Genomic DNA, 26,682 nt, shown 5'->3' on the forward strand with positions numbered 1-26,682 from the left:
CTGCTCCAGAGCACTCAGAACCTCACTGGGGCGAAGGTTCACCTTCCAACAGGACAACGACCCTAAGCACACAGCCAGGACAACGCAGGAGTGGCTTTGGTACAAGTCTCTGAATGTCCTTGAGTGGCCCAGCCAGAGCCCGGACTTGACCCGTGATTATTATTATTTGACCCTGCTGGTCATCTATGAACATTTGAACATCTTGCCCATGTTCTGTTATAATCTCCACCCGGCACAGCCAGAAGAGGACTGGCCACCCCTCATATCCTGGTTCCTCTCTAGGTTTCTTCCTAGGTTCCGGCCTTTATAGGGGTCTTTTCCTAGCCACCGTGCTTCTGCACCTGCTTTGCTTGCTGTTTGGGGTTTTAGGCTGGGTTTCTGTACAGCACTTTGTGACATCAGCTGATGTAAGAAGGGCTTTATGAATACATTTGATTGATTGACCCTGAACTCCATCCAACCTGACAGCTTGAGAGGATCTGCAGAGAAGAATTGGAGAAACTCCCCAAATACAGGTGTGCCAAGCTTGTAGCATCATACCCAAGAAGACTCGAGGCTGTAATCACTGCCAAAAGTGCTTCAACAAAGTACTGAGTAAAGAGTCTGAATACTTATGTAAATGTGATAGTTTTTATTTTACCATTTGCAAACATTTCTAAAAAACAGTTTTTGCTTTGTCAATATGGGGTATTGTGTGTAGATTGAGGGGGGGAAACGATGTAATCCATTTTACAATAAGGCTGTGGCTTAACAAAATGTGGAAAAATTCAAGGGGTTTGAATACTTTTCGAATGCACTGAACAACATTGGCTCTCTCTGACCGACAGCTTTAGAATGGATGTGACAGACCTATTCCCACACAGCTTTATACAGCCTACAGACTTCTGCACCACAGGTCTGCCAGAGTAAGTGTGTGTTTCTGAAAGACCTCCGTCTGGTGCAGTCTGAGCTGCTGTTCACTTGGCTCTTGGACGCCCTTCGTCTCTTGTGGAGTGGGTGGCTGGCTGTGGTGTTATGCCGGATGCTCCTCTTTGCCTCTATAAGCCATAGAGACATGTCAGGCTCTTTCCTCATTTTATTTGCTAAGGTTTTACATCTACAGGTTCCCTTGGCTTGGCTGACACTAGGCTGCCCAGCTTATTCCACAAGGCTACACATACAATACATCTACCCCGTCTCTCCTCGTCCAATCCGGTGTCTCTCCCTCCTTCACCCTTTCTCTGTGATTGTGTCACGACGACCCACTACAGCTCTCTATCGTGTGTTCTATTGTTCCTTCTTTTAGAGAGGGAGGGAGAGAGTGACTGGAGAGAACAGCATGTTAGTAACTCTACCTGTCACCAAGAAGAGGGAGAAAGCTTGAGGTAAACAGAGAAAAGGCAGTGTGGAGGGGGGAGAGGGTAATAAAAGTGAGGGAGAGCTTGTATGATCAGACCGCTGAAGACAAATGGTCATGAAATATTAATCCCTCTATTAGAGTATTGACTCATTCCACAGCCCATTTCAGAACCCACTCACTCCCTTATTGCACTCCCTCCCCCTTTTCCCTTTTCTCCTCTTTCCCCCCACTCTCTTTCTTTCCGCACACTCTACCCCCTTCCCTTTCTCCCTCCCCCGAACACAAGGTAAAGATTGGAGCAGTTCTCCAGGGAGGAACAAAAGACAAATTACCTTTCAGTACACAGCAACACACACACAGCCTTGCCATAGTACAGAAAATGAATCAATGAAGTCGTGATATTGAAAGATGGCAGCTAGAGTAATTGGAGCCGTGTGTAATGCACAGCTGTGGCGGTCACTGTTTTGTTGTCTGTAATTACCCAGTTACAAGCCTATTGGATCAACCATAATCAGAGGAATAGAAAGAAAACGTATGTAGAGAACTAAGACTTTATTTGTCAAAAGGGGGAAGTCTGGAATCTTTTTTAGGCAACATACAGGAGAGAATCTGTTCACTCCAACAGTCCAGTACATATTCAGATACCAATGGAATACAGCAGGATTACTACAGGGATAATTAGTCAGCTGCCTGGAGGACTGACATATAAACCATATGCACGTACAGAAACGCACACTCTCTCCCCAGTCCATCACTTCCTCACTCACTCTCTCCCCAGTCCATCACTTCCTCACTCACTCTCTCCCCAGTCCATCAATTCCTCACTCACTCTCTCCCCAGTCCATCACTTCCTCACTCTCTCCCCAGTCCATCACTTGATCTTGTAGGTGAGGTGTTTGCGGTGCCAGTGGATCCAGGCGGGAGCGGCGACTAGCCCAGTCAGGTAGCCAATCACTGCACCCAGACTGCAGGAGACGGGCCACACCTACAGACAATTGTAGATAGAAAATCAATGTGTAGAACAGACAAGGCTTGCTGATATGAAAGTAAGGAATTGTGTCAATCTACTCATGGCCTTTCTGTGTGTGTTCTGACCTGCCAGGGCCGGTCCCAGTCCAATGGGATGGGGAAGGCTCCTAGCCAGGCTCCGACAACACTGCAGCCGACCACCATCTGTAGAGAGGTGTCCCACACCGACATGGCCCTGAAACACACACACAACTATTGTGTATTGTGGTGGCAGCATCATGTTATGGGTATACTTGTCACAGGCAGGGACTATGGAGTTTGTTAGGATCAACAGAAATATGAAAGGAGCAAACGTAAGACGTTACAAGAAAACCTACCTGTCTTCTGAAAACGTAATCCTATGATAGGGTTTTATTTTTCTGCGGAACAATTACACACATTTATGTAAAAGACGCACCATAATGGCTTTCTAAGAAGTGCTGAGTGTTCCTGAGTGGTCTAGTTTCAGTGCTGACTTAAATCTGCTTTAAAATAAAATCATAGACAAGGTTTAAATACCGCTGCCCATCAATGACTCCCAACCAAATTTACTGAGCCTGAGCGATGTTGACAAAATCTATGGATATATGTTGCCCTAAGAGTTGTGCAAAGTTGGTAGAATCTTAATGAAAATGATAAACAGTGGTAATGACTGACAAAGGAGCTTCCACCTAGTATTAACTCAGGTGGGTTGAGACTTAACCAATTATGTTTCAGTTAGTTTTTTTTCTTAATTTGGAAAATGTTCTATAATTTAAAAAGTATAGGTTGTGTAGATCTGTAGGAAGAATTTTTTAGATTTAATTTTAAGCCAGCAAAATGTGACAAAAGTTCAAGCGGGTGTAGACTATCTATAGGCACTATATAGATATTTAACACACAAATCATCTTCATTGTGAAGCTTGTGATGTAGTTGTGAAGACTGCCTCCTAGTGGACATACGAGAGAGAGCAGCAGAGAGAAAGAAGGAGTTGGAGAAAGAGCTGGGTGACATGGCTTAAAAATCTTTTTTTCCCTAACGTATTCACGATATCTCGAAAAACATATATATATTTTTTCTAAATAAGCTTTGTTGCACAATTAATTATCAATACACTACATTTCAAACAGTCGGGAATAATCAAATGAATTCAGGTACAATTGTACCTAGGCCTAAATATAAGCCTTCAACCCTAATTTAATTATTTGATCAAAATCGTTTAACCTGCTTTTTGTTGTTGCTGCAATAAATCACTTATCTGGCTCTCAAGTCTGTCTATGAAAATGCATTTTTTGTAACAAATGTAAGCTGAAGCATGCACAACCACTAATAATGACCAACTTCTGGTAGCAGGTATAATAGGAAATGAACACAGGTCTCAAACAATCTCTCTAGCACAAGCCCACCTGCTAGTGAGTAGCCAGCTAATCTTTATATTTATATTAAAGCCAACTTGTATCTATTTGCTTGCTAACCAGGTAGAACAGTGGAACTGTTATGAATACACCCGCCTGTCGGTCTCCAACTGTTTGAACAACATTGCCTGTTCCTTATATAAATACGTATTTTTATGCTCATGGCACATTTACAAAACACAGACTAGACAGCCAGCACATAACAGTCTGGCTAAAATGCTGCTAGCGGTACCACAATGCCACACGTGAAAAACTGAGCATACAGTAAATTTTTCACAATCATGTTCATTGATACTCCCGTCTTGTAGGCTCTGTTCTGTTCTACATTTTGGGAGTTGAGACATAAAAAGGATACCTTTACAAAGTTGAAGTTCTCTATTACAGTAAAATAATGTCTCAATGTGTTTTGGTGTCCATATCACAGATTCTGTTGGACCAAACCTCAAATGCAAATAGCGAGTTGAAACCGCTTGTTGTCAGAGAGGAAGAAGATGCTCTTTCATTGTTGTTGTTGTTGTGAGTGACAGGGGGAGGGGATTGGTGTCTATGTGCAAGTGGGAAGGTGCACAGTGCACACAGCACAGACGGAGGAAAGGAGATGAGACCAATAAGACAAACACTCAGAAAAACATAACCTAGATTCTTGCGATAAAGGTATTTGGAACTTTGCTCTAATTTCGAATTATCACCCAGCCCTAGTTGGAGAGAGTTTGACTAGAGAGAGAATACAAGGATCAGGAAATGCATGAGACCGAGAGAGTCAGAGGTAGATAGAGGTAATACCCATGTCGGCTGAACACTCTTATCCAAGCCTGGACGTTGGGCCCAAGGACACAGACACACCTCAGAGTGGTCAGACTGGTCAACAACACCGCCAGAGAGAACGTCTCCAACGCAGTCCTAACACAATGAAAAGAGTCAGAAACAAAGACTTACAACACAATCTGACACACCCAATCGTGGCAGTTGGAAACACACATACTCTTGGCAGAACTCACTCCAGTAGCGGTGCTCCATACAGGATCACTACAGTGTGGAAGGACAGACAGGAGAGGAGCAGGTAGAGACAGGAACGTACCAACCTAGACACCTGAGGGAGCGGAAGAGGAGATTATCAGCTTATACTGTTCAGTACTGGTCTGATATAAAACTGATCATAACCTCAGATGTGTGTGTGCCTCTGTACCTTGTAGGTGATAGTGTGTTTCTTGGTGGGAGAGCTGACCCCCAGCAGCCAGAACAGGGTGATGTTGACCACGGCAACGGCCCCGGCAACAGAGTACAGCCACAGCAGGTGTGTCCCGTACACAGAGAAACCTGGCACTAGCACCGCTGGCACCACTGTCGCCATAAACACCCCTGACGCCATGATGGCGTGGCTGGACGCCATCTGTCTGATCTCCTGGTCCCACATGGTGTTGGAGAGAGGTTTGGTCAGGTCTACCTGTACTGAGATAGGAAATATGGTATCATGTTACATCGACTGAAAGGAAAAGACGTAGCCGTTACAGGGCGAGTACACAACCACCTGTACAATAAAGGCATGGTTAAAACATGCAGACTCAGGGCTGGCAGACAGAGCTGGTTGCATTGTTAATCATTCATCATAATAGTTTGAACCACTAAACCCCCTGGCAATAACTTTAACAGCTATTAGCACAAAACAAACTAACTAGGGAAGATACAAGCAGTGCCAGTGGATATTCTGAATCGCCTTACATTGAGAACCTCTTGCTTCTGAGATGTTGCGACGTTGACGTTTTTTGGCTGCTAGCTACTGTTTTTGTGGCCTAGCTAGCTTCATCCTTAGACATATGACAGTAGCTACTATTCTAAATGAGACAAATTATCTATACGTGACAGTTTTTCTACATTTCACATAGACATGGACGATAATGTAGTGTTCATTCATCAGACTCACTTCCGTAAACACGGTGCCGAGCAAGGTCAGATGCTTGGACCCACCCTACATTGACTGACATATCTGGCAGCCAATAAGGATTTACCCCACCTGGGAGATCAACAAATCAGAATCGGATGTCCCAGATTAACAGGAAGTTTACAATCTTTGTTGACACACGAGCTACACATTTAGGTACAATTTCTTAGCGAAATTGTTGATTTTTGTCTAAACAAAGAAAAGATGGTTTGCGACAATTGTAAGTACGACCTTTTCAGGATTATTAGAATTTATGTCCGTAAACCATGTTATAAAGCTTACGTTAGAAAACGATGCTGTGTTAGCCGATGGCAGTTATCTTAACGTTACTCTGGCTAGTTAGCTGGCTAGCTAACGTTAGCTGATTCTGTTTATCTGAGCAACAGTATCTAGCTAGAAACTATTGCAGAAGGCTTGTTTTGTTGTTTAGTCTACGTAATTAACATGCCCTATTGTGTATGCGAGAACGAACGAGAAGTGCTTGTGTTCCCATCTCGCCCCATCTTTTTTCTTAATTTCTCCTATTTCTTAACTTTTCTTCCTCGTCTATCTCTTCTCTTTTTCTCTCAGGTGAGAAGAAGCTGGGCAGGGTGATAACTCCAGACACATGGAAGGATGGAGCGAGAAACACTACAGGTAGAGTATTGTAGTTACAAAATGTTGTATTACAATGTTTAGAATTCTTTGATACTCATAATTCATTACAGTATTGTATTATGTTTATTAGAGAGCGGTGGGCGGAAGCTGAACGAGAACAAGGCTCTGACATCTAAGAAGGCCAGGTAAGACCGTTGTTGTTTTTGTTGAATGATGGGAGCGGGTTGATGTTGTAGATGGTCAGTAATATGTTACAGTAATATGATTATGTCAACAGGTTTGATCCTTATGGGAAGCCAGGAAAGTCAGGCTTTGGCATCTGCAGAATCTGCAAGAGCTCTGTTCACCAATCAGGATCTCACTACTGCCAGGGCTGTGCCTACAAGAAAGGTATTATATCTACCTAAGCACACACAACATGTTTTATTACATTTTGGTTGCTCTTTCAGAAGCAAATTGTGTGACACTTTCACCTGATAACAATCTCCCTTATCTGGTTTGGCAGATGATTGAATGGCTTTTAAAGTCTTCGAAATATGGGTGTGGCTATGATCCGTAAATTGAAAGCAGACCACTACCTGAAATCTACTTCACAAAATTTAAATAATCCATCCAAATTTTGGCAAGTAGTGAAAGGTTTGGAGTGCAGAAAAGATACACAGCTTCCTAAACAATTGTTGGTCGACACACAGATTGTAACTGAGAGAATCTCCATTCTGAAAGCCTTGAACCAGCATTTTTTAGATGCAGGCAGTTTATTTGAAAAGGTCAAAGGTATAATTGAGCCCCCTATAAATTTACCTGACACCCCTGTGCACTCCTTCACCAGGTTCTCCTTTTCATCCTTCTCTGTTTCAGAAGTGTGTAAAGCCCTGAAAGAAATTGATTTTTAAAAATCCCCTGGCCCTGATGAACTAGACCCCCGCCTCCTACACCTAGCCGCAGACATCATTGCTCCCCCTTAACATGTATTTTTAACCTCACGCTTGATGTTATGGAAATCTGCTTTTGTACTGCCTCTCCTGAAAGGTGGAGATCCCTCGCTAACTATCGACCCATATCAAAATTGTCTGTACTGTCAAAGGTACTGTAGTCCTTAGTTAGTAGGCAGCTAAAGACCTACTTCCAAGAAAACAACATCTTAAATGGAATGCAACCAGGTTTTAGGTCTGGCCACAGCACTGTTTCAGCAACATTGAAGGTTTTAAATGACATCCACTGTGCTCTTGATAAGAAGTTACATTGTGTGTCTGTTTTTATTGATATGTCGAAGGCTTTTGACACCGTGGACCATGCTGTGTTAGTGCAAAGGTGAACATGTTGTGGAATTACTGGTCATGCTCTAGATTGGTTTATAAATTACCTATTAAATCATACACAATGTAATGGCGGATGGTTGTAAATCTGAGTCCATAGAGGTGTGCTCAGGTGTTCCGCAAGGTTCTATTTTGGGCCCACTGTTGTTCATTTTGTATATCAACAACATTGGGGATCTTATTGAAACAGCGGATGTTCATTTTTATGCAGATGATACGGTTCTTTATTCAAGTGGTAGTAGTTTATCTTTAGCTTTTTTAAAAGCCCAAAGAGCATTTAACATCATACAACAGAATCTGTATGATTTAAAGCTGATTCTAAATTCGGGTAAAACAAAATGCATGGTATTTTCAAATGCCAGGCATGTTACAAATCATGTCATTGCTACATTGGCTGGACATACTATAGAGCAAGTTAAAGTGTACAAATATTTGGGTGTGTGGGTTGATGATAAGCTGAGCTTCACTGTGCATGTAGAGAACTTGATAAGGAAGCTCAAGCTGAAAATAGGATTTTATTACCGGCATAAGGCTTGTTTTTCTTTTGAGGCCAGGAAGGAGCTGGTACGATGTACATTACTGTCGGTTTTAGATTTTAGTGATGTTATATATATATATATATGCAGGCCTCAGCCACTACCCTGAGAGCACTTGATTCAGTGTATCATGCATTACAAATCAGAAACGTCTAACACATCATTGTGATCTCTACAGCGCTGTTGGCTGGTCGTCATTGACCTAGCGTAGGCTTAAACACTGGTATACACTAATTTATAAGGCCATATTGGGTAAAATGCCATTTTATCTCTGTTCTTTTTTAGTCAGGTCAGTAAATTAATATCAATTACGGTCCCATTCTGATTTGCTTCTAACAGTACCAAAAATTAGAACAGGTCATGGTAGAAATAGTTTTAGTTACTCAGCACCGTGGTCCTGGAATTCTCTCCTGAACATTTTAAAATGTGATGATCTAGTTTCGTTGGTGGAGTTTAAACACTTGATCGGTGTATATATCATAGAGTGTAATTGTTTTTAGGCCAGCTGTTTTTAGTCAAGATGTTTGTGTTTTTAATGTAATATGTAATTGTTGTACTGTATGTGTGTTTATAGTTTTGTTTAATGTTGTGTTAGTGTATGTAAGTTGTTTTGTCTGAAATGTTGTTCCCCCTGCTGCTATTGGACCAGGTCTCTCTTGGAAAAGAGATATCTCAATGAGAAAAAACCTGTATAAATAAAGGTCAAATAAAAATAAAAAATCTCACTTTTTGTTTCTCAGGTATCTGTGCCATGTGTGGGAAAAAGGTTCTGGACACCAAGAACTACAAGCAGACCTCTGTCTGACAGGCTTCTGACAGGCCACCAGGATGACCGGAGGGAGAGGGGAGAAGATAGAGGTGGAGGAAGGTGTGCACGAGGAATGACGACTTTATCCTGTTGTTTAGACCCCCTGTCTAAAACACTCATAGCAGAGTTGCAGTCAAGGGGTTTTTACTCTGTGTGTGTGTGTGTATGTGTGTGTGTGTGTGTGTGTGTGTGACAGATGTGGAGCAGAGTTTCCCTCCCTATTGTAAAGCTCCTATAATTTTCAGCTTTGTAGCAGCAATACGTAGCCAGCACTGTTCCACACACCAAATCGGAGACTACTTTTAGTTTTAATACCTGGACTGATGGTTTCTCTCCTGTTGTGTCAAATCTGCTCTGATTCAGGAGTTTCCTTTTATTGATTCTTTGTGAATTATATGAAGTGTTATGTTTTGAGTGCATTAAAATATTCAATATGTAACGGCAATGACATGATTATTTATTACCTTTTGTGTAGTTTCAGACGAAAGACCAAAACATGACAACAAGTCTGTCTGTTCAGTGTACATGGTCTTATTCAGTAGGCATGATCACGAGTCATTACCCTCTTCTGTCTTGCCGTGTTCACCTGCTAGTCGTTTTCTCTTGAGATTTCTGACTTTCTAACTGGTTTAACGCGGCACATGTATAACTACAACCAGCTAGCTAGTCGGAAATGTCTTGAGTTTCCTAATTCCGACTAGCACGTGAACGTGGGATCTCTGTCAGCTTTATGCCCCACAGTGATTGGTTTAGAAACTCTGACATCATCATGATGTGACACAGGATGCTGTAACTTCCTGTGCAACCCAGGGTCAGGTTAGAGAACAGAGGTTGGCTAAGTCATTGACATTTAAATGTCCTGTCTGCCCTCAGGCTCTCCACTCTACCCCACCATACACACATCCAGCCTGTTACACAGAAAGGAAGAGGCAAACCACTGCCGTCGTAGTGATATCGTTTTATTGAGAACACACACGATTCATGAAAACAAATATGGCAACATAGAGAGAGGAAAACATTGATGCACATATTAAGAAATTAACACAGTGTACAAAACATTAGGAACACCTTCCTAATATTGAGTTGCACCCCCTTTTGCCCTAAGAACAGCCTCAATTCGCCAGGGCATGGACAACAAGGTGTCGAAATATTCCACAGAGATACTGGACCATGTTGAATCCAATGCTTCCCATAGTTGTGTCAAGTTGGCTGGATGTCCTTTGGGTGGTGGACCATTCTTGATACACACAGGAAACTGTTGAGCGTGAAAAACCCAGCAGCGGTGTAGTTCTTGACACAGTCAAACCAGTGTGCCTGGCACCTACTACCATACCCCGTTCAACGGCACTTCAATCTTTTGTCTTGCCCATTCACCCTCTGAATGGCACACATACACAATCCATGTCAGTTATCTCAAGGCCTAAAAATCTTTCTTTAACCTGTCTCCTCCCCTTCATCTACACTGATTGAAGTGGATTTAAAAGGTGACATCAATAACGAATCCTAGCTTTCACCTGGATTCACCTGGTCAGTCTGTCATGGAAAGAGCAGGTGTTCCTAATGTTTTGTACACTCAGTGTAACTATAGTAGGACATTTTGGCTTATAAACTAGTGGGGGGGTGGTAATAAAGCCTATTTGTGGGAAAAACATTATTCTGATTGGCCCAGTCATGTGAAATCCATAGATTAGGGCCTAATTTATTTATATAAATTGAGTGATTTCTTTCTATGAACTGTAACTCAATAAAATCTTTGAAATTGTTGCATGTTGCATTTATATTTTTGTTCAGTATATTTATGTACAGTAGAATGTTTTAAGATTGTCAGGTTTCTAACTGTGGCTAGCTGAAGGCACCAATTTTTACACACACACACAGGTCAGGGGTCAACATGCAGTTGGTCACGTTCGACTGTTGATCTTCTGAACCCCACGCATCACTAAACACATGTGCACGCACACACATCATTATAATATACACACCAACACCAGAAAAGCCATGTTTCTCTCTCATGGATAACATGTGATTAACGTGTGATTTGTAAGTCCAGAACTTCAAGCAGCTTAAAGCAGTTTGAAACACATTCCGAGTTGAGTGAGAGAGAGAGAGTGTGAAGTACTCATGCTGCCTCTATAACCACGGGAACTCCAGCTGGCTGTAGTGCCTCAGATATCGCCATGGCAATCTGCTTGGTCAGATGCTCCTGGACTGGGGAGGGGAACAGTGCACATGCACAGAATGTTGGATATTTCTTACAGTAATGTTCTAAGGTAATATGTGTATGTATATGTCCTTTGTACCATATGCACTATGTATGTATATGTAAATTAGCATGTGTGATATTTCCTTTTTTTATTTTTAATACATTTGCAAAAATTTCTTAAACCTGTTTTTGCTTTGTCATTATGGGGTATTGTGTGTAGATTGACGAGGGAAAAAACGATTTAATCCATTTTAGAATAAGGCTGTAACGTAACAAAATGTGGAAAAGTCAAGGGGTCTAAACACTTTCCCGAATGCACTGTATACTGTTTGAAGAAGTTTGGAACCACCAAGACTCTTCCTAGATGAGCAATAGGGGGAGAATGGCCTTGGTCAGCGAGGTGACCAATAACACAATGGTCAGTCTGATAGAGCTTCAGAGGTCACTCCACCAATCAGGCCTTTATGGTAGAGTGGCCAGATGGAAACCACTCCTCAGTAAAAGGCACATTACAGCCCGCTTGGAGTTTGCCAAAAGGCACCTAAAGGACACTCAAACCATGAGAAACAAGATTCAAGATTCAAGTACAGAGCGATCCTTGATGAAAACCTGCTCCAGAGCGCTCAGGACCTCAGACAGGACAACAACCCTAAGCACACAGCCAAGACAATGCAGGAGTGGCTTCAGGACAAGTCTGTGAATATCCTCGAGTGGCCCAGCCAGAGCCTGGACTTGACAATAGCTGTGCAGCAACGCCCCCCATCCAACCTGACAGAGCTTGAGAGGATCTACAGAGAAGAATTGGAGAAACTCCCCAAATACAGGTGTGCCAAGCTTGTAGCATCATACCCAAGAAGAATTGAGGCTGTAATCACTGCCAAAGGTGCTTCAACAAAGTACTGAGTAAAGGGTCTGAACACTTATGTAAATGTCAGATTTCTGTTTTTTATTTTTAATAAATTCGCTAACATTTAAAAAAAAAAAAAACATGTTTTTGCTTTGTCATTATGGGGTATTGTGTGAATATTTGTCACGGCTGTTGAATAAAGAGGACCAAGGTGCAGCGTGGAAGGCGTACATATTCCTCTTTTCTTGGAAATGCCGACAAAAACAATAAACAATACAAAACAAACCGTGAAGCTCAAGGCTATGTGCCACAAACAAAGTCAACTTCCCACAAAGACAGGTGGGAAAAAGGGCTACCTAAGTATGGTTCTCAATCAGAGACAACGAAATACAGCTGTCCCTGATTGAGAACCCTACCCGGCCAAAACATAGAAATACAAATAATATAACATAGAATACCCACCCCAAATCACACCCTGACCAAACCAAATAGAGACATGAAAAGGATCTCTAAGGTCAGGGTGTGACAATATTGATGAGGGGGAAACACATTTTTCATACATTTTAGAATACGGCTGTAACGTAACAAAATGCAGTGTTGTAAAGTACTTAAGTAAAAATACTTTAAAGTACTACTCACAGTTTTTGCCGATTGCTAACACACTGAAAGTGAATGCTTAGACAAAAGCATCAAAACCTTACGTTTTGTAACCATGCCTTAAACAAAGGCACCAAAAGTCCAAACACATTTCCTGCTTTGCACTTTGTTTGCAATTCTGCAACACACTTTGCACTTTGTTTGCACTTTGTTTGCAATTCTGCAACACACTGGCAAAACACTACACACTGTTTCTTACATTAGACACTTCGTTCAAGAATGACATTTCTTGCAATCAGTTGGAAAACACACATACCTGAAATTGGCAACATCCCCACACACACATGAAAACATGTATACAGTAATTGAACACCAATTAGTCTGAGCCTTAGCACTATAAATAGACCTCAGGTAAGCTCTCCTCTTTTGTGAGAACTTTGCAAGTGTAACCGTTGTGAAATGGCTAGCTAGTTAGCGGTGGTGCGCGCTAATAGCGTTTCAATCGGTGACGTCACTTGCTCTGAGACCTTGAAGTAGTTGTTCCCCTTGCTCTACAAGGGCCGCGGCTTTTGTGGAGCGATGGGTAACGATGCTTCGTGGGTGACTGTTGTTGATGTGTGCAAAGGGTCCCTGGTTCGAGCCCAGGTAGGGGCGAGGAGAGGGACGGAAGCAATACTGTTACACAAACATGGAGGCAGCGAGAGGGAGAGGGAGAGAGATAGGAGGAGGATTAGGACAAGAACAAAGAAGGGGACCAGGCAATAGACGGAGACATATTTCCGACGACATTAGGGCCACTTTGGTGGACCATGTCATAAATCATGGCCTGACGATGAGGGAGGCTGGGCAGAGAGTCCAGCCCAACCTGAGTCGTTACACAGTAGCATCCATAATACAGACATTTAGACTGGAGAACAGGTATGTGTTTAGCTTTCTACACTAGACAGTACGTATGTAATCGTTGCACATCATTCTGCATCACAGTACAATACAATGTAGTCCTACAATATTAGGTCTATGCTCCCCAGTGATAAAAAAAAATGGTATAGTGCTGTGAAGTACATGTAATACAGTTTTGATGTTACTGTGTACAGTATCACAGTACAGTATGTTAAAAAGAACCTAACCAATGACAAGCACCTGCCTTACCTGTAGCTTGTAGTTTTGACTGAATGTGTCTGACCAAAACCACCCCCCACCCCTATCCTTGTGTGAAAATGTAAACATTGTAGTCCTGTGTTTTGAGTAACACCATATTCACGGTACAGTGAATGCATTTTCTGTTACAGAGAGTCCTGGACTTTGATGCAGCTGCACAGCCTCATGAGTTCATTGAATCCAGCTTTATCAATGACAATCTAGCTAAAACCAGGCGTCGGGGCCGAAATGTTACAGAGCCGTTGTGAATGTCCCTGGGCAGCGCGGGGGAAATATCACCTTGTGTGACACCATTAGTCTGCAAGGAGTTCTCCATCACCACGCCACCCTGGGTCCCTACAATACTGCACACATAATCATATTTCTGGAAGCACTACATAATGCAGCTGTACAGGACGGACCAGAGCAGCCCAGGTTTGTGGTCATCTGGGATAATGTTAGTTTCCACCGGGCTGCTCTGGTCAGGGACTGGTTCACCAACCACAATAACTTCACAGTTGTATACTTGCCCCTTTACTCCCCATTTCTCAATGGAAAGTGTATGACCGCCAACCACATGCCTCTTCTGCAAGCAACGGAAGAGGCATGCAGAGACATTGAAGTGGGGTCAGTCCATGGTTAGATACAGCACGCAAGGCAATATTTTCCCTGTTTCCTAGCCAGGGATGACATTGCTTGTGATGTGGATGAGGTGATGTGGCCAGACCCTAACAGAAGGCGGGATCCATAAACCATTCACCCCATCCCTTACAATACTATTTTTTGTTTACCATTGCCCTGTAATTTTACAGTAATAATGTTTCTTTCCGTGAGCTTACAATAACATATTGTATTGATTACTGTACTGTAATTCTACTTTTCTTTGTGTTTTTTGTTGTTGTAAAAACCTGAAACGGCAAAAAAATTAACTGTATATTTTTTCTGAAGCCTTTCTATTTGTGTGTTCGTTGAAATGTGAGTAGATGTACTGTACTGGAACAATCTTGCACAGAAGCCTGTATGAGAACATTAAAAAGGTATACAAAGTACTAAAGACAGCAGTGTTTTGTATAAAGTACATCAGTGTGTTGTTGCTGCTTTGAAAGAGTAATTCAAATGGTGCATGTGTGTAACATTTTGTTGCAAAAATACCATTTTGAAAAAGGATTGTTAGGTTTTGATGGCAGAGTTTCATTTTGACATAGAAGTGACATGTTTATCTCTAAGTGTTGTGTCTTATTTGACTTGTGTGTAGAGTTTTGACACAATGAGCCAAATTCCGCAACAAGTGTGTAAGCAATCGCAAAAGATGAAGTTGTTTTTTGGGGTATCTGTACTTTACTATTCATATTTTTGACAAGTTTTACTTCTACTTTTGATACTTATATTTTAGCAATTACATTTACTTTTGATACTTACAGTTGAAGTCGGAAGTTTACATACACTTAGGTTGGAGTCATTAAAACTAATTTTTCAACCACTCCACAAATGTCTTGTTAACAAACTATAGTTTTGGCAAGTCTGTTAGAACATCTACTTTGTGCATGACACAAGTCCTTTTTCCAACAATTGTTTACAGACAGATTGAAGATGCTGGAGGAAACATGTACAAAATATCTATATCCACAGTAAAATGAGTCCTATATCGACATAACCTGAAAGGCCGCTCAGCAAGGAAGAAGCCACTGCTCCAAAACCGCCATAAAAAAGCCAGACTACGGTTTGCAACTGCACACGGGGACAAAGATCGTACGTTTTGGAGAAATGTCCTCTGGTCTGATAAAACAAAAATAGAACTGTTTGACCATAATGACCATTGTTATTTTTGCAGGAAAAAAGGTGAGGCTTGCAAGCTGAAGAATACCATCACAACCGTGAAGCACGGGGGTGGCAGCATCATGTTGTGGGGGTGCTTTGCTGCAGGAGGGACTAGTGCACTTCACAAAATAGATGGCATCATGGGGGAGGAAAAGTATGTGGATATATTGAAGCAACATCAAGACATCAGTCAGGAAGTTAAAGCTTAGTCGCAAATGGGTCTTCTAAATGGACAATGACCCCAAGCATACTTCCACAATTGTGGCAAAATGGCTTCAGGACAACAAAGTCAAGGTATTGGAGTGGCCATCACAAAGCCCTGACCTCAATCCTATAGAAACTTTGTGGGCAGAACTGAAAAAGCAAGCAAGGAGGCCTACAGACTTAGTTACACCAGCTCTGTCAGGAGGAATGGGACAAAATTCACACAACTTATTGTGGGAAGCTTGTTGAAAACTACCCGAAACGTTTGACCCAAGTTAAACAATTCAAAGGCAATGCAACCAAATACTAATTGAGTGTATGTAAACCTCTGACCCACTGGGATTGTGATGAAAGAAATAAAAGCTGAAATAAATCATTCTCTCTACTATTATTCTGACATTTCACATTCTTAAAATAAAGTGGTGTTCCTAACTGACCTAAGACCGGGACATTTTACTAGGATTAAATGTCAGGAATTGTGAAAAACTGAGTTTAAATGCGTTTGGCTAAGGTGTATGTAAACTTCCGACTTCAACAGTAAGTATATTTAAAACCAAATACTTTTAGACTTTTTCTCAAGTAATATTTTACTGTGTGACTTTCAATTTTAATCAAGTCATTTTCTATTTGAACTCGAGTATGACAATTGGATACTTTTTCCACCACTGACAAAATGTTGAAGAAATAAAAGGGTTTGAATACTTTCTGAATGCAGTGTATAGTATATATGTAAGCACTCTCTCTCGCCGTCTGTCATTCTTACCTTGAAGCCTCCGACTGTAGATCTCAACAATCCCACAGACACACACAGTAAACAGTTGCTATCACAGCAAGGACACACACACACACACACACACACACACACACACACACACACACACACACACACACACACACACACACACACACACACACACACACACACACACACACACACACACACACACACACACACACACACAAATATAATACATTAGAAAGACCATCAAACATAAATGAATAATTGGTGATCAGATTTAATAACAATTCATGTCTTTATAAATACAGAGACATCCTGATAATCTTGACCATCTGGCAATAATTCTGTCAACCTGTCAATCACTGCCTGTCAAAACATTCTCTGAAATTGTTAGGAAAGGTGTATGTTTGGAGAGGAATAGAAGGGTAGCTAGGATATGAGCCCGGTCACACCAAATTCAATGCAGTATTTGACGTTCGTCCAGATCCCCATGATGTCGGAAGATGCTTTCAATACTGGCCAATAGGGGAAACGGTGAGCAGTATTACCATCAAGTAGGTTCGCGGCTTGATAGGGCGTTGTGAATGGGGATGGCGGATGAAGGTAAGCCACAAACTCCAAGGATCGCGGGTTCACAAATGTTTTGGTTTGTTTGTTTTAACCCTATCCCAAACCTTAACCCTCAACCAATCTGAAAAAATTTGTAAACTTAACTGTCAAAAAAATATGTTTATCCTCCCCCCTGGACAAACATTGAATACTGAAGTCAGACCTTGTCAGACCATGAGATCTTGTTGATGATATACAGTGATGATATACAGTACAGTGAGGAAGGGAGACAGAAGGAGAGAGCTTGTGATAAGAGAAGTGTGGCTCGAACTGGTCTGGAGGGATTTTCTCATGCTCTGGGAGCGGTTAGGTCTGGGTATTGTCCCTCTGTGTTTGTTTGTGTCTGAAGTGAGACAGGATATTAGCAGTAGGGCTAACACTATAAGCCAAACAAACTGAAATAACACTAACACCAACACCAACACTCAGGTAACCCAACACCAACACTCAGGTTACCCAACACCAACACTCCAGCAACCCACACTAACACTCCAATAACACAAACTAACACTCCAGTAACCCACACTAACACTCCAGTAACCCACACTAACACTCCAGTAACCCACACTAACACTCCAGTAACCCACACTAACACTCCAGTAACCCACACTAACACTCCAGTAACCCACACTAACACTCCAGTAACCAACACCAACACTCCAGTAACCCACACTAACACTCCAATAACACAAACTAACACTCCAGTAACCAACACTAACACTCCAGTAACCAACACTAACACTCCAGTAACCAACACTAACACTCCAGTAACCCACACTAACACTCCAGTAACCAACACTAACACTCCAGTAACCAACACTAACACTCCAGTAACCAACACTAACACTCCAGTAACCAACACTAACACTCCAGTAACCCGCAATAACACTCCAGTAACCAACACTAACACTCCAGTAACCCACACTAACACTCCAGTAACCCGCAATAACACTCCAGTAACCAACACTAACACTCCAGTAACCAACACTAACACTCCAGTAACCAACACTAACACTCCAGTAACCAACACTAACACTCCAGTAACCAACACTAACACTCCAGTAACCCACACTAACACTCCAGTAACCCACACTAACACTCCAGTAACCAACACTAACACTCCAGTAACCAACACTCCAGTAACCCACACTAACACTCCAGTAACCAACACTCCAGTAACCCAACACCAACACTCCAGTAACCCACACTAACACTCCAGTAACCCACACTAACACTCCAGTAACCAACACTCCAGTAACCCACACTAACACTCCAGTAACCAACACTAACACTCCAGTAACCAACACTCCAGTAACCCACACTAACACTCCAGTAACCAACACTCCAGTAACCCACACTAACACTCCAGTAACCCACACTCCAGTAACCCACACTAACACTCCAGTAACCAACACTAACACTCCAGTAACCAACACTCCAGTAACCCACACTAACACTCCAGTAACCAACACTAACACTCCAGTAACCAACACTCCAGTAACCCACACTAACACTCCTGTAACCAACACTCCAGTAACCCACACTAACACTCCAGTAACCAACACTAACACTCCAGTAACCCACACTAACACTCCAGTAACCCACACTAACACTCCAGTAACCAACACTCCAGTAACCCAACACCAACACTCCAGTAACCCACACTAACACTCCAGTAACCAACACTAACACTCCAGTAACCAACACTCCAGTAACCCACACTAACACTCCAGTAACCAACACTAACACTCCAGTAACCAACACTCCAGTAACCCACACTAACACTCCAGTAACCCACACTAACACTCCAGTAACCCACACTAACACTCCAGTAACCCACACTAACACTCCAGTAACCCACACTAACACTCCAGTAACCAACACTAACACTCCAGTAACCAACACTCCAGTAACCCACACTAACACTCCAGTAACCAACACTCCAGTAACCAACACTCCAGTAACCCACACTAACACTCCAGTAACCAACACTCCAGTAACCAACACTCCAGTAACCCACACTAACACTCCAGTAACCAACACTCCAGTAACCAACACTCCAGTAACCAACACTCCAGTAACCCACACTAACACTCCAGTAACCAACACTCCAGTAACCAACACTCCAGTAACCAACACTCCAGTAACCAACACTCCAGTAACCCACACTAACACTACAGTAACCAACACTCCAGTAACCCAACACCAACACTCCAGTAACCAACACTCCAGTAACCCACACTAACACTCCAGTAACCCACACTAACACTCCAGTAACCAACACTAACACTCCAGTAACCAACACTAACACTCCAGTAACCAACACTCCAGTAACCAACACTAACACGCCAGTAACCCACACTAACACTCCAGTAACCAACACTAACACTCCAGTAACCAACACTAACACTCCAGTAACCCACACTAACACTCCAGTAACCAACACTCCAGTAACCCAACACCAACACTCCAGTAACCAACACTCCAGTAACCCACACTAACACTCCAGTAACCCACACTAACACTCCAGTAACCCACACTAACACTCCAGTAACCCACACTAACACTCCAGTAACCCACACTAACACTCCAGTAACCCACACCAACACTCCAGTAACCCACACTAACACTCCAGTAACCAACACCAACACTCCAGTAACCCACACCAACACTCCAGTAACCCACACTAACACTCCAGTAACCCACACCAACACTCCAGTAACCCACACTAACACTCCAGTAACCCACACCAACACTCCAGTAACCCACACTAACACTCCAGTAACCAACACTAACACTCCAGTAACCCACACCAACACTCCAGTAACCAACACTCCAGTAACCCGCACTAACACTCCAGTAACCAACACTAACACTCCAGTAACCCACACTAACACGCCAGTAACCAACACTAACACTCCAGTAACCAACACTAACACTCCAGTAACCCACACTAACACTCCAGTAACCAACACTCCAGTAACCAACACTAACACTCCAGTAACCCACACTAACACTCCAGTAACCCACACTAACACTCCAGTAACCAACACTAACACTCCAGTAACCCACACTAACACTCCAGTAACCAACACTCCAGTAACCCAACACCAACACTCCAGTAACCAACACTCCAGTAACCCGCAATAACACTCCAGTAACCCACACCAACACTCCAGTAACCCACACTAACACTCCAGTAACCCGCACTAACACTCCAGTAACCCACACTAACACTCCAGTAACCCGCAATAACACTCCAGTAACCCACACTAACACTCCAGTAACCATCACACCAACACTCCAGTAACCCACACTAACACTCCAGTAACCCACACTAACACTCCAGTAACCCACACTAACACTCCAGTAACCCGCACTAACACTCCAGTAACCCACACTCCAGTAAACCACACTAACACTCCAGTAACCCACACTAACACTCCAGTAACCCACACTCCAGTAACCCACACTAACACTCCAGTAACCCACACTCCAGTAAACCACACTAACACTCCAGTAACCAACACTCCAGTAACCCACACTAACACTCCAGTAACCAACACCAACACTCCAGTAACCCACACTAACACTCCAGTAACCCACACTAACACTCCAGTAACCCACACTAACACTCCAGTAACCCGCACTAACACTCCAGTAACCCACACTCCAGTAAACCACACTAACACTCCAGTAACCCACACTAACACTCCAGTAACCAACACTCCAGTAACCAACACTAACACTCCAGTAACCCACACTAACACTCCAGTAACCCACACTAACACTCCAGTAACCCACACTAACACTCCAGTAACCAACACTCCAGTAACCAACACTAACACTCCAGTAACCAACAATCCAGTAACCCACACTAACACTCCAGTAACCCACACTAACACTCCAGTAACCAACACTAACACTCCAGTAACCCACACTAACACTCCAGTAACCCACACTAACACTCCAGTAACCCACACTAACACTCCAGTAACCCACACTAACACTCCAGTAACCCACACTAACACTCCAGTAACCCACACTAACACTCCAGTAACCCACACTAACACTCCAGTAACCAACACTAACACTCCAGTAACCAACACTAACACTCCAGTAACCAACACTCCAGTAACCCACACTAACACTCCAGTAACCCACACTAACACTCCAGTAACCAACACTCCAGTAACCCACACTAACACTCCAGTAACCCACACTAACACTCCAGTAACCCACACTAACACTCCAGTAACCCACACTAACACTCCAGTAACCCACACTAACACTCAGGTAACATTAAAGGCTTCAGTTCCGCTGAACCGAACGATGGGCTCACATCCGAAAAAAAACATTACCAAAGTTCAAAACTAACAAAAACGAACAAAACGTAGTTATAATAAATGCACAAACTCTTCCGAACTGTTTTGGCTGAGAAGAATGTGGAAGCCCTAAGCTCTCTCACCTCCAACCACCTATTAGTCAACCTCTGGTCTGTGAACCAGCAGCATGTGATGTTGCTGACAGCTCCACTCTCCTGGAGCAGTACAGAAGGAGAGGGTGGGAGTTTGGGTTCCTGGACATCCGGTTTGACACTCGAATGACATGGGTGGAATATATTAACAGAGAAGTTGTCAAAAGAATGAACATATTGAATGTGATGCCTTGCCTGTCAGGAATGGAATGGGGGGCAGATGGAGTAGAGAGATAGAGAGATGTTGCAGCCAGCAGAGAGGAACGTGGTTCATACACACAGTAATATATGATATTATCATCTGTGTTGCCATGGCATTGGTTACCCTGGCAACATTAAGAGGGCAGATCTGTCATTTCTCACTGTAAATAAATATGACACACACACACAAACACCAAGTCGAACACAGAACATGTAGAGAACTTCACCAACAAATCATAATCGAGAACTGTGCAGATTTACTATGTTACTTCTACCCCTGAGTTGCAGCATTACGCCATGTCATCCAAACAAGCCCACCCCCCCCCCCTTTCTTCTCTCTCTCACACACACACACACACACACACACACACACACACACACACACACACACACACACACACACACACACACACACACACACACACACACACACACACACACACACATACACACACACACACATACACACATACACACACGTCATAATAGTTCTCACTTTTCATCTCTTTCTTTCGGAAATCTGACCCAGTTTGAGGATTTTCGATTTGGAGGGACTGAGGGAAGCGGGGCTGGATCAGCGGGGGTTGTGGCCTTACGGTTGGCTGTCGGTGCTGATGGATAGTGAGTGGTGGGCGTAGGTTATGTGGACGTGTAAGTTCCCTGACGGAGAGATGTAACCTAGTCGGCCCTGAAGAATGTCTGTTACCACAGGGCGACAACACTGATTACTTAAGACAGGTAGGTTGTGTGTCTGTGTAAGAAAGAAAGAGAGAGAGAGAGAGGAGAGAGAGAGAGAGAGAGAGAATGTGAATGAGTGTGTGAGTGAGTGCGAGCGAGCGAAAGGGAGTGTGTGAGTGAGAAAGGGAGTGTGTGTATATATTGCATGTGTGTGTGCTTATGTATAATCTGTGTGTGTGTTGCAGAGTGGTGGTGTGTTGCTGTCAGTAATAAAGACATGACCCAGGACCTCAAATGACTGCTACGGACCAGGAAAGGAGAGGCCGATGCCTGCAGCGTTCTGACTGAACTAGACAAACAGGTAACACACACACACACACACACACACACACACACACACACACACACACACACACACACACACACACACACACACACACACACACACACACACACACACACCAAGGTGCCTCGTGCCTGTCGGTGCCCTTCGGTCTGGGATGCAGCAGCTTGATAAGCCAGCATGCATTTCCATTAGTAGAGCTCTTTATATAACTCCACTGCTCGCGGATAATCTGACCATTGTTGCCCAACACAAAACACACTCCATTTACAGTATAGTGTGTCTGTGTGTGTTCCATGGTAGCCAAATGTGTCTGGCAGAAGTGGTTCGTTACTTGGAACTGCTGTCTGACCAATCAAACTTCAGCTCCTTCAGCTTGACCTCAGCCAGTACAACGCTGCTGTACAGGCCCTCAACCTCTTCAAGGTAAGTGTGTGTGGCTGCACAACTTAGCCGTACAGCCCTCAACGGTGACGGCATAGTGAGTAAACATGGCAGTTCAGGGTAACACCGAAGATTGTGCCCGCTCTTCTGCTGCCACCTTCATGTCTTTTCTATTACTATAAACACTATACTGTTGTGTGTGTAGATTGGACCTGGTAGTGTGTCTAGTGAATGAAAGTGAGGTCATACAGACTCTTCAGGACAATCTGTTGTGGCAGTTCCCCACCGCTTGTCCAATAAGGTTTTCCTTTATTTAACTAGGCAAGTCAGTTTAGGACAAATTCTTATTTACAATGACGGCCTAGGAACAGTGGGTTAACTGCCTTGTTCAGGGGCAGCACAACAGATTTTTACCTTGCCAGCTTGCATTATTCTAAAATGGATTAAATTGTTTTTTTTTCCTCAATCTAAACACAATACTCCATAATTACAAAGCAAAAACAGTTTGGCCATTCAGTTTTAATAAATTTTTCCTAATTTATAAAAATTGTCTGTGTGCTTAGGGTTGTTGTCTTGTTGGAAGAAAAACCTTCGCCCAGTCTGAGGTCCTGAGGCTGCTGGAGCAGGTTTTCATCAAGGATCTCTCTGTACCTTGCGTCGTTCATCTTTCCCTCGATCCTGACTAGTCTCCCAGTCCCTGCCGTTGAAACACATCCCCACAGCATGATCCTGCTACCACCATGCTTCACTGTAGGGATGGTGCCAGGTTTCCTCCAAACATGACGCTTGGCATTCAGGCCAAAGAGCTCAATCTTGGTTTCATCAGACCAGAGAATCTTCTTTCTCATGGTCTGAGAGTCCTTTAGGTACCTTTTGGTAAACTCCAAGCAGGCTGTCATGTGCCTTTTACTGAGGAGTGTCTTCCGTCTGGCCACTCGACCATATAAAGGCCTGATTGGTGGAGTGCTGCAGAGATGGTTGTCCTCCTGGAAGGTTTTCCCATCTCCACAGAGGAACTCTAGAGCTCTGTCAGAGTGATAATCGGGTTCTTGGTCACCTCCCTAACCAAGGCCCTTCTCTCCGATTGCTCAGTTTGGCCAGCTCTAGGAAGAGTCTTGGTGGTTCCAAACTTCTTCCATTTAAGAATGATGGAGGCCACTGTGTTCTTGGGGACCTTCAATTCTGCAGAAATGTTTCCTCAGATCTGTAGCTCAACACAATCCTGTTTCTGACCTCTACGGATAATTCCTTCGACCTCATGGGTTGGTTTTTGCTCTGGCATCAACTGTCAACTGTGGGACCTTATATAGACAGGTGTGCACCTTTCCAAATCATGTCCAATCAATTGAATTTACCACAGGTGAACTCCAATCAAGTTGTAGAAACATCTCAAAGATGATCAATGGAAACAGGATGCACCTGAGATCAATTTAGGGTCTGAATACTTACGTAAATAAGGTATTTAAGTTTTTTCCCTTTTTATTTCATAAATATTAAAATAAGGCTGTAATGTAACAAAATGTGGGAAAAGTCAAAAGTCTGAATTCCTTCCGAATGCACTGTATATCATCACACACACACACTGCTCTTTTTGTCTGTGTGTAGAAGATGGTGGTGAACACTTCAACATGAATGTCGATAATCATGAATGTTTCATATGAGGTGACAATACAGAATATCACCTTTTATTTGAGGGTATTGTCATATCTGATTGACCATTTAGAAATGAAAGCACTTTATGTATCTAGTCCCCCCATTTGAAGGTGTCATAAGTATTTGAACAAATTTCACTTATAGTGTACTAAAGTAATTACAAGTATAGTATTTGGTCCCATTCACCATTGGAAAACACATAATCCAAAACACAACCAAAACAAGCTGTAAATGCATCCAACAACTTTGTAGTCACATGCTTGATGTAGTCATTGCGTGCTAGGAATATGGTATATTTCAGGTATATTTCACTGGTCACCCCCCAAAGCCAATTCCTACCGCCTTTCCTTCCTGTTCTCTGCTGCCAATGACTGGAACGAACTGCAAAAATCACTGAAGCTGGAGACTCATATCTCCCTCACTAACTTTAAGCACCAACTGTCAGAGCAGCTCACAGATCACTGCACATAGCGCATCTGTAAATAGCCCATCCAACTACCTCATCCCCATACTGTTATTTATTTTGCTCCTTTGCACCCCAGTATCTCTACTTGCACATTCAGCTTCTGCACATCTATCACTCCAGTGTTTAATTGTTATATTGTAATTATTTCACCACTATAGCCCATTTATTGCCTTACCTCCCTTATCCTACCTCATTTGCACACACTGTATACAGACTTTTTCTATTGTATTATTTACTGTATGTTTGTTTATTCCATGTGTAACTCTGTTTTGTTGTTTGTGTCGCACTGCTTTGCTTTATCTTGGCCAGGTCACAGTTGTAAATGAGAACTTGTTCTCAACTAGCCTACCTGGTTAAATAAAGGTAAAATAAAATAAAAATAGGACCAAATACTGTTAACTGTTGACTACTTTGGTGCACTAAGTGAAATTTGTCTAAATACTTGACGTCTTCAAAATGGGGGGGGGGGGGGGGGGACTAGATCTATAGTGCTTAAATTTCTAAACGGTAAAACAGGTATGTATTAATATACTCTCAAATAAAAGGTGACATTCTGTACCATCACCTCATAAAACATTTGATCTCAAATCCAAAATGCTGGAGTATAGAGCCAAATTAAAACATTTAGCATCACTGTCCAAATACATAAGCATTGCAGTGTATGTAGCTCATTGGCTTGTAGAGTATTGTTCCAGTTGTTTCTAGAGGTGAAATCTCTGCCGGCCGCCACCACTACTGACCAGGAGGTAAAGGCAGAGCTGAAAGCCATTAAGGTGGAGGTTGTTGCCCATAACACATCACCGAGCTCCATGCAAGTTCAGACCTTCTACAGTAGTTGTAGCCCATGATCCGTTTTCCTTTTCTGCGTCGTCTTTCCTCACCGTCTTTCTAGTTTCATAAAACATGTAACCATGTTTCCAATAAAAAATCCTGTTCAAAATTTTTAAATCGTTCTGTATTTTCTTTTGGACAGTAATGATAGTTACATGAATAAACACTTTACCTCTCAGCTGAGACACCAGATCTCTGGAGAGATCAACATCCCGAGGACACTAAACAGCTAGTTTTAGAGCATATTACATGGCAGTTAAAACTGGAAGAAACTACTGACGAACAGTCTACTTTATACACATGAATAAAAGTTGGGTAGATCATAAACAATAAATCTTACGTTTTCACACGAAGTTCAAGTTATAAATAACAACGTTAGTGTGATTTGACACATGCATAATTCATGACCAAACCTGAGTGTGAGAACATTTTATACATGAAGCCCCATCTTAGCCTGGCTGACGCGAGAGAGAGCAGTGACACACTGGTCTGGTCAGGAGTCCGTTGTTGGTGCAATATTCACACACAACTTTACTTGAGCTTGCTGCACAAGAACT

At 42.7% G+C, this 26,682-nt stretch overlaps 2 protein-coding genes across 4 annotated transcripts; one reads left to right on the top strand and one right to left on the bottom strand.

Annotated features, from left to right (window-relative positions):
• Positions 1–1,876: 1,876 nt before the first annotated feature.
• LOC120046124 (phosphatidylinositol-glycan biosynthesis class F protein-like) lies at positions 1,877–5,739 on the bottom strand. Of its 3 annotated transcripts, none has more exons than XM_038991100.1 (6): positions 5,664–5,739; positions 4,929–5,191; positions 4,741–4,832; positions 4,526–4,642; positions 2,435–2,543; positions 1,877–2,324 (listed from the first exon to the last, which is right to left on the bottom strand). In XM_038991100.1, the coding sequence occupies exons 1-6, from the start codon at positions 5,722–5,724 to the stop codon at positions 2,211–2,213; spliced, it is 756 nt and encodes a 251-aa protein (XP_038847028.1). In that variant the 5' UTR covers positions 5,725–5,739; the 3' UTR covers positions 1,877–2,210. The 3 variants fall into 3 exon arrangements, with proteins under 3 accessions (XP_038847028.1, XP_038847030.1, XP_038847029.1); XM_038991102.1 differs by having other exon boundaries at positions 4,929–5,186; positions 5,462–5,694; XM_038991101.1 differs by having other exon boundaries at positions 5,462–5,694.
• Positions 5,740–5,789: 50 nt separating this feature from the next.
• Positions 5,790–9,383, top strand: LOC120046126 (cysteine-rich PDZ-binding protein). Its single transcript, XM_038991103.1, has 5 exons — positions 5,790–5,901; positions 6,252–6,317; positions 6,409–6,463; positions 6,556–6,668; positions 8,871–9,383. Exons 1-5 carry the CDS (start codon positions 5,886–5,888, stop codon positions 8,933–8,935), a joined length of 315 nt encoding a protein of 104 aa, XP_038847031.1. The 5' UTR covers positions 5,790–5,885; the 3' UTR covers positions 8,936–9,383.
• Positions 9,384–26,682: the final 17,299 nt, after the last annotated feature.

The sequence above is a fragment of the Salvelinus namaycush genome, chromosome 4, assembly GCF_016432855.1.
Source record: "Salvelinus namaycush isolate Seneca chromosome 4, SaNama_1.0, whole genome shotgun sequence".
Taxonomy (NCBI): domain Eukaryota; kingdom Metazoa; phylum Chordata; class Actinopteri; order Salmoniformes; family Salmonidae; genus Salvelinus; species Salvelinus namaycush.

Excerpts from the sequence above, each read along its gene's own strand:
- LOC120046126 (XM_038991103.1), top strand. Across the intron at positions 6,318-6,408 it reads TGGAGCGAGAAACACTACAG|AGAGCGGTGGGCGGAAGCTG; the intron begins GTAGAGTATTGT and ends TATGTTTATTAG. Across the intron at positions 6,464-6,555 it reads CTGACATCTAAGAAGGCCAG|GTTTGATCCTTATGGGAAGC; the intron begins GTAAGACCGTTG and ends TTATGTCAACAG.
- LOC120046124 (XM_038991100.1), bottom strand. The coding sequence starts at position 5,724 with ATGTCAGTCAATGTAGGGTGGGTCCAAGCATCTGACCTTGCTCGGCAC. Across the intron at positions 5,192-5,663 it reads TCGGCACCGTGTTTACGGAA|TACAGGTAGACCTGACCAAA; the intron begins GTGAGTCTGATG and ends TTCCTATCTCAG. Across the intron at positions 2,325-2,434 it reads ACTGGGACCGGCCCTGGCAG|GTGTGGCCCGTCTCCTGCAG; the intron begins GTCAGAACACAC and ends AATTGTCTGTAG.